This window comes from Sinocyclocheilus anshuiensis, unplaced genomic scaffold (assembly GCF_001515605.1).
Source record: "Sinocyclocheilus anshuiensis isolate Anshui unplaced genomic scaffold, SAMN03320099.WGS_v1.1 scaffold48, whole genome shotgun sequence".
Lineage (NCBI taxonomy): Eukaryota > Metazoa > Chordata > Actinopteri > Cypriniformes > Cyprinidae > Sinocyclocheilus > Sinocyclocheilus anshuiensis.
Window position 1 is genome coordinate 231,439 of NW_015554124.1, and position 8,637 is coordinate 240,075.

At 37.6% G+C, this 8,637-nt stretch overlaps 1 protein-coding gene across 1 annotated transcript in view; it reads left to right on the top strand.

The window, feature by feature from the left end:
* The window catches only part of LOC107670130 (T-lymphoma invasion and metastasis-inducing protein 1-like), a 64,326-nt gene extending 56,148 nt beyond the window's left edge, over positions 1-8,178 (top strand). The window contains exons 18-28 of the mRNA XM_016462642.1: positions 964-1,032; positions 2,356-2,481; positions 2,658-2,766; positions 3,489-3,668; positions 4,297-4,415; positions 5,837-5,945; positions 6,070-6,128; positions 6,366-6,471; positions 6,576-6,663; positions 6,897-7,069; positions 7,591-8,178. Coding sequence (XP_016318128.1) covers positions 964-1,032; positions 2,356-2,481; positions 2,658-2,766; positions 3,489-3,668; positions 4,297-4,415; positions 5,837-5,945; positions 6,070-6,128; positions 6,366-6,471; positions 6,576-6,663; positions 6,897-7,069; positions 7,591-8,108 — 1,656 coding nt within the window. The 3' untranslated portion in view covers positions 8,109-8,178. The remainder of the gene's footprint in view (positions 1-963; positions 1,033-2,355; positions 2,482-2,657; positions 2,767-3,488; positions 3,669-4,296; positions 4,416-5,836; positions 5,946-6,069; positions 6,129-6,365; positions 6,472-6,575; positions 6,664-6,896; positions 7,070-7,590) is intronic.
* Positions 8,179-8,637: the final 459 nt, after the last annotated feature.

Below are 8,637 nucleotides of genomic sequence, written 5' to 3' on the forward strand. Positions count from 1 at the left end.
GTTCGTGGAGGCGAGTGCGATTGTTATCCGTTCATCTTCTGCATGACTTGATTTTGTAATTTATGTATGCATATATGTGTATATATATATATATATATATACATATATATTATATACTATTATAGTTAACTCAAACTAAAGCCATTCAAAAAAATTGTATATGTATATATGGCTTGATTTTTTTTAACCCATAATTTTGATTAAACACCCACTGTCTACCAAGTACCTTTTTAAATACTGCATGTAAAATACAGTAAAAATTTTGTTCTGTTCAAAATAATTTCTGTTCTAACATTGAAGCCTGATATTTAATCATTTTTTGATATGGATCAGTTTTAATATGTATCCTCATAAACAGCAACATGTGCTACATGTATTTTTTTACTAAAACACTTAAAAATGGTACTGAAAAATTATTCAGGATCTCTGTGAACAGTTTTGAGTGATAACTCAAATGATTAATTAAATCAGTGCTTTGAACCAATCAGAGTTATTATAGTTAACTTTAAAAAAAAAACTTTGTTAACAGTTCTTCAACTGAAATAAAATAAAATATAAAAAACTATTTTCATTTTAGGTAGTTTCCAACATTTCTAATTTTCATTTAGTTTAACTTTATGCACTAAAATTGCTTAAATAAAAATGTATTTAAAAAAAAATGAATTAATTATAAAAAGGACAAAAACAACAAAATTACAAAAACTTTAACTACAATTATTTAAAAATGATAATTTAACTAAAATGAAAAGAGAAAGTATGATATTAACTAATAAAACTAATTAAAATTAATAAAAAATTATAATGGTAACTTAAAATATTTTTAAAAATTGGAACCAGTTCTTTTAAATGTAAGGGTCATTAAACAGCCATGAAACTGGTCAAATACTGTATATTGTTAATGTTCTACATGTTGTTCATAGGCTGTTCTTGAATATTATTGTGTGTGTTCTCTCACTTTTTCAGGATCTGAACTATTTGATTGGGCGATATTTAACCCCGCTGCAGAAGGAGTCTTTCCTCACTCAGGATGAGGTGAGTCGAAGTGCTGCTGATGGTTTCATGTTATTATAGAGCTGGAACACACCTCCAGAACACAGAATGATATTTCATAATCATCCTGATGGAGAGGAGCGTGTAGGAGGACACAGAGACAGAGACAAACACAAACACAAGAAAGAAGAGGTAGAGAGGAGAGTGGGAGGGAGACACAAAACGAGGAAAACTTACATCAGACAGAAGAGAGGAAGTTCTCAATCTTCTCTCCGTGTCTCTGCTCCTTTAATGCCCTACATATGGGAGCTGAGCTCATTATGCAGCAGTGCAGACACTAAAGAGATGTAGTTTGAGCAATATGGAGTCTCTTAAAGGCTTGATACAAATACAGTATCTGGAGAGCAGTATATATTGTCGATGCATATATTTAAAATTGCTTATTTTGTCATATTATATACTGTTTTAGGTACACACATTAAGCTAAACATTTTCACAATTTAACTTACATTTGATATTGAAGTAATATTAAATATGTATATATGTGACCCTGGACCACAAAACCAGTCTTAAGTCGCTGGGGTATATTTGTAGAAATGGCCAAATACATTGTATGGGTCAAAATTATTGATTTTTCTTTTATGCCAAAAATCATTAGGATATTAAGTAAAGATCATGTTCCATGAAGATATTTTGTAAATTTCCTACTGTAAATATATTAAAACTTAATTTTTTATTAGTAATATGCATTGCTAAGAACTTAATTTGGACAACTTTAAAGATTATTTTCTCAATATTTTGATTCTTTGCACTCTCAGATTCCAGATTTTCAAATAGTTGTATCTCGGCCAAATATTGCCCTATCCTAACAAACCATACATCAATGGAAAGCTTATTTGTTTAGCTTTCAGATGATGTATAAATCTCAATTTCGGACTGGACCCTTATGACTGGTTTTGTGGTCCAGGGTCACATATATATAACCTTGTATATATGGAGATTTTTATATATTATATATATGTTTATATTTTATGTTATTTGTGTGTGTGTGTGTGTGTGTGTGTGTGTGTGTATATAACTAAGCTTAAAACTGAAATAAAAATTAAGAAAAACATTTTAAAAAACGAATAAAAATTATAAAAACACTTTAACAAAACTTAAAATAAAACCAAATAATAAAAAAAACATACAAATAATAACTAATTAAGTACACAGATTAAAGAATTTAATAACATGAAATTACATGAAGCTGCTGAAGTGAACAATTATTTTACACAATTTTTACTTATATAAATATTTAAATGTATAACTCAAACTTACAAGTTTTGACCACATTCAGTTCAATCCTGCATGTGTATCTGATAGCTGGACGTGCTGTTCGGAAACCTCCCGGAGATGCTGGAGTTTCAGGTGGAGTTTCTGAAGACTCTGGAAGACGGAACCCGACTGGTGCCGGACCTGGAGAAACTGGAGCGAGTAGAAGAGTTCAAGGTTTGTGGCTCTTTTGGTGCATATACCATGTTTTTTTGTACGTGTGTCATAATAATACCATGTTTTTTGAGACGCTACAGTTGCAGTGCATCACTCACAGGCATTCATAACAAGATTTATCCAACGCAAACCATGATACCTGATGTATTTCTCTCAAAATCCCTCTCGTCTTACAGAAAATCCTCTTTTCTCTGGGCGGCTCATTCCTGTATTACGCCGACCGCTTCAAGATCTACAGCGCTTTCTGTGCCAGCCACACCAAAGTGCCCAAAGTGCTGGTCAAAGGTACGTAAATCTCAGCTGCCTGTCAATTCTGGGATTTTCACAGAGCCGGGCACCTGGGGGTTTGTAAATCTCAGGTGTGTAATACAATCCTGCTGCGTTGTGTGGGTGTCTGTGAGGTTGGTCTGCTTCCCCTCGCTGGCTATTTTTAGTATTTAACGTCGATCCTGCAGATTTGCGATGGCTACGTAACAGTGTTTTCCAGTAATTTAAAGAACTTAATGTGCTTGAAAACATTTTGCGCTGTATTGTGAAAAGCATAACAAATGCTACCCTTTCTATCACTATTGGCGTTTTTCCACTGCGTGGTACAACTCGGCTCGGTACGGCTCAGTACGGCACGGTTCGGCACGGCACGGTTTGCGTTTCCACTGCAGTTCAGTACCGCTTTAGAGTGGGCGGGATTATTCACATGTCGTTATAGTTGCGCCGCCTCTACTACCACGACTCCTAAAAAAAACTTTTTCATTCCGCATTGCCCCATCAAGCTCTCGCTGGATCCGCTCCTCTGCTATCAACGAGAGGAACGTCTGTTCTTCCGCAACAGACAACAAAACATTTTGGTTGTTAAAAAAAAGGTGCGCTAGTAACAGTTGCGTTCGATCCTTCGCTGGCTGTGCTGATTTAAATCTAGCGGTTCTATTGTGTTTGTGTCGCAAGTTCAGTGACGCAGGTAGTTAGTGTGACAGCATAATCACATCTTGCTGTGTTTGTGTCCTCTCCAGCAAAAACAGATGCGGCCTTCAAGGCGTTTCTGGACGAGCGCAACCCCAAACAGCAGCATTCGTCCACACTGGAGTCATACCTGATCAAACCCATCCAGAGAGTGCTGAAGTACCCTCTGCTCCTGAGAGAACTGCACTCGCTCACAGACCCCGACAGCGAGGAGCACTACCATCTGAACGGTGAGAGACACTGCTTAATATGGCTGCTTTTAATGTTTTTGCAAGAAGTCTTTTATGCTCACCAAGGCTGCATTTATTTGATTAAAAATACAGTAAAAACAGTAATATTGTGAAATATTATTACAATTTAAGATAGCTGTTTTCTATTGTAATATATTGTAAAATGTCATTTATTCGTGCGACGCGAAGCTGAATTTTCAGTGTCTTCAGTGTCACATGATCCTTCAGAAATCATTCTAATATGCGGATTTTCTGCTTAAGAAACATTTCTGATTATTATCAATATTGAATACAGTTGTGCTGCTTCACTTTTTCTATGGAAACCATGATAAATGTACTTTTTTCAGGATTCTTTGACGAACAGAAAAGTCAAAAGAACAGCATTTATTTGAAATGGAAATCTTTTGTAACATTATAAATGTCTTTACTGTCATCAGTTTAATGTGTCTTTGCTAAATGTATTAATTTCTTTAAAAAAGTGTAGTGTATTGTCCAAATAAGATGTTATAACTGGAGATCTGTTTTGAAGCCATCAATCTGAAGTCTTATGTTTCAACCAACTCTCTGAATGCACTGCTATATAATTGACATATAACTGATATATAATTTATTTTCTCTGCTGTTGTAGTTGCAATGAAAGCCATGAACACAGTTGCCAGTCACATCAACGAGATGCAGAAGATCCACGAGGAGTTTGGAGCCGTCTTTGACCTCCTCATCTCTGAACAGACTGGAGACAAGAAAGAGGTTTGTGAACTTTACATCAGTTTAAATCCAGGAGACTAATTTCACTGGACAAGCAACGTTTTACTGTTTGCATCACTCCACATGTCCAATCCCAGTTCATTATTTGGCATCAATATTAACTATGGTCTTTTGTGTCCATTGTAGGGCTGCACGATATAGGAAAAAACTCACATTGCGATATTTTGTTTTTCTGCGATATATATTGCGATATGAAAAAAAATCACCAGATGACTTGAATAGCTCTATTTGGGAAATAAAATAATCAGTGATTGGGGTGATTTTGTAGGTGAGTAAATCAACATAGAAAATAAACAAATTACAAGCATGGATAAATATAATAGAACAAAGATACAAATTAAATAAACAGTGCTTTATATTTTTCAGGTATGTCTAACAGTATTCAGGTACAGAAATTGAATAATCAAATGTAAAATAACACTGCATAGTCTTCACTGTATAAATTAAATTCAATAAATTGTATTTAAATTGTGTTAAAGCTACAAAAGTGAAACTTTCATGACTCAGAAAGCCTCAGGAACATTAAACTGCTGTGAATATACCGTTACACATCCGTTTTGTTTCTCAGTTGTTTACCTTCACCTAAGACATAAGCAACTGTGTTTACAAGGATACTTGCAGAGACATGCATTTTGACATAATTTCATGCGTATGTGTCATTTCAGGCACAAATATACACGAAAGTAAAGTCCCCGACAGTAAACTGATGCCTCGTTCTATTTATGACATACTGACACAAACTTCAAATAATTTGCAAAGGTCTCAGTGTAGACAGACTTTAGCTATTGCGGCACAGGATGGCGTGACACGTCCGGTGTAGACACAGTGTCTGTGTATGAGTAAAGAAAACGATCAGTATAATATAACGATCAGTATTCTAAACATCGCACATCCTGCGATGTGACTATCGCTGGTGCGCACAGCGTGATATCGATGCTGAAACGATATATCGTGCAGCCCTAGTGCATTGATTATTTATGATTTTAAATTATCTTTTTTCTAAAATGCGAGTTGCTCAGTATTAACTTATGTTTATGCAACTATTATATAAAACAATATCAAAATATTGTAAAATATGGTGTCAGTTCACTCTTTATTTTTGCATGTGAGTGTAGCTTGGGATAATACAGAACTTGGGTCTCAGATTTTCAACCACATTTCATGCTCTGCAGCTGATAGAAATTTAAAACAGTCAGATCATATTTTCTTATTTATTCCTGGATTTACTGTCATCTGTCTGCACATTTAAATCTTATTATGTGAATGCAGTGAAACTTTAGTTGCATAATGTGGCTGTATCTCTGAACGATGTAGCCAGGGACAGACGAGATCCCTTCTGGATTGCAGATTGCGAGCTGTGTGTGTTGTGCGAGCTCTAACGGTGGCGTCTGCTATGATTACAGGTTGCTGACTTGTCTATGGGAGATTTACTCCTCCACACCAGCGTGACATGGATCAACCCGTCCTCCTCACTGGGAAAGTGCAAGAAAGAGCCACAGCTGGCCACATTCGGTACATTCTGTTTCCATACAACCTCAACTCATGATAGATAAGATAGATAGATAGACAGACAGAGAGATATGTAATTTTGTTTCTGAAGTGAACTGAAGTGTAATGTTATATGTTTCTCCTCCAGTGTTCAAAACGGCTGTAGTGTTCATCTGTAAGGATTACTCCAAGCAGAAGAAGAAAATGGTGAGTGTTGTGATCTCCACTATCAGAGCAGTTGAATATTTCGGCTGTGGATGTTACGCCCAAACACAACCCTCTCTCTCGCTCCCTCCTTTCATGGGCTTACAGAGGTATTCAGCAGTTAACTGGCTGTTGTATTCATGCTCTTGTTTGGTGAAGTATTGTACAGCGTTCACACCCTGATCCCCATCAAAGTGATGAAGTAATGACATTTTTCTCACGCATCTGTCTGTTTCTCAGGGTGGTTCTCACAGAGCATCAGTCTCAGGTGAAGAGAAAGATCCGTTCCGTTTCCGTCACATAATCCCCACTGATGTGCTTCAAGTGCGCACACTGTCCAATACAGGTATGCTCACCTGTGACCCCGTCAACACACACAAAACAAACCAATGCATGATGATGTCAGACCCTATAGAGGTAAACGGAGCTGATCATAGTGTGTGGTTTCAGATGGAGAGAGTGCAGCCATGTGTGAGATCATCCATGTGAAGTCTGAATCAGAGGGAAGACCAGAGAGAGTGTTTCAGCTCTGCTGCAGGTCAGTGTCTCTGGCACTAAAACAATGAGGGGAAAAAATCTCTCTGTCACCATCTGGTGGAGGAACCATGTACAGCCTCAATGCACATTTGTTATTGTTATGTGAACTACAAATACAAACCATATTTATCTGACCCATTTTTAGAGCATTGGATTTTGAACATATATTCAAAGTCAACATGAATAATAAACTGACATCATTGTGCAAATTTGTATCTTAAATTGTGTCTGCAGCTCTCCAGAGAGTAAGAAAGACTTCTTGAAGACGGTTCATTCCATCCTGAGAGATAAACAGCGCCGTCAGCTGTTGAAGACGGAAAGTCTTCCTCTCAGTCAGCAGTACGTTCCTTTCGGAGGAAAACGCTTGTGTGCCCTTAAAGGAGCCCGACCGGCCATGAACAGAGCAGGTACAAACAAAGAAATACTCTTATCCAGCAAGGATACATTAAATTGATAAAAAGTGACAGTAAAGACATTTATAATGTTTCTATTTCAAATAAATGCTGTTCTTTTGAATCTATTTATCATGGTTTCCACAAAAATATGAAGCAGCACAACCAGGTGGATGCTGCACACTGGTGATACAATGCCTAGAAAAGCGCTATATAAATGTAATGAATTATTATTATTATTAACTGTTTTCAACATTGATAATATTCAGAAATGTTTCTGAGCAGCAAATCAGCATATTAGGATGATTTCTGAAGGATCATGTGACACTGAAGACTGGAGTAATGATGCTGAAAATTCAGCTTTGATCACAGGAATAAATTACATTTTACAGTATATTTACATAGAAAACAATCTTAAATGGTAATCATATTTTATATATTATATATTATAATCAAAATTTTATACATTATATATTATAATGTCAGATCTCTGTGTAAACCATGTTAGTGATGCTCATGTATTTGTATGTTCTCAGCCTCTGCCCCGACTCGCACTCTGGGCCGCAGGAAACTGGTGCGGAACCGCTTCACCATCGACACGGACATTGTTTTCGACACCGAGCCTGACAGCGACTCGCCAGACTCCCAGCATGCTCAGCAGCAGGGCATTGTTCCGGCGGGCGACACCGATCGCTGGGTGGAGGAACAGTTCGACCTTCAGCGCTACGAGGAGCAGGAACAGGACGTGAAGGAAACAGACATCCTGAGCGACGACGACGAGTTCTGCCAGTCCGCTCTGAGCCCTTCCACCGATCCGGACGTGGAGGGTCCCCTTTCCGCCCTCTCGCTGGAGGGAGACACGGCTGAGGAGGAAGAAGAGGAGGAAGAGGACGGCAAGAAGGACTACAAATCCCAGCATGCCAAGCTGTCTCATTTAGGAAAGCAGTGTGCCATGTCGGTGGCCAGTGTGGATGAGCAGGTGCCCGGTGAGGACATCTGGGTGCGACGGGACAGCAGCACAAAGAACGAGATACAGGACGAAACCCAGAGCTGAAACGCATCAGAAGACAGACTCAATTAAAGAAATAATTCACTCGAAAATTTAAATTTGCTGAAAAATTACTCACCCACAGGTGTTCCTAGATGTAGATGAGTTTGTTTCTTCATCAGATTTGGAGAAATGTAGCATCACATCACTTGCTCACCAATGGATCCTCTGCAGTGAATGGGTGCCGTCAGAATGAGAGTCCAAACAGCTGATAAAAACATCACAATAATCCTCAAGTAATCCACACCACTCCAGTCCATCAATTAATGTCTTGTGAAGCGAAATGATGCATTTAAGACCTTTTTAACTACAAACTGTTGTTTCTGACTAACATATGAGTCCATAATCTGAATCAGGAGAGAAATCTGCACAAGTCAAGCATCGTTTACAAGCCAAAACAGTCCAGAACAGCTCTAATAACAACCCTCTACGGACACCTTGGCAATTGAATTGCCATTGGCTAGTACATTTTTTAGTTTACTCGCCAGACTGATATACTATATATGCATGTGTGTTTGTTTATATATGTGTGTGT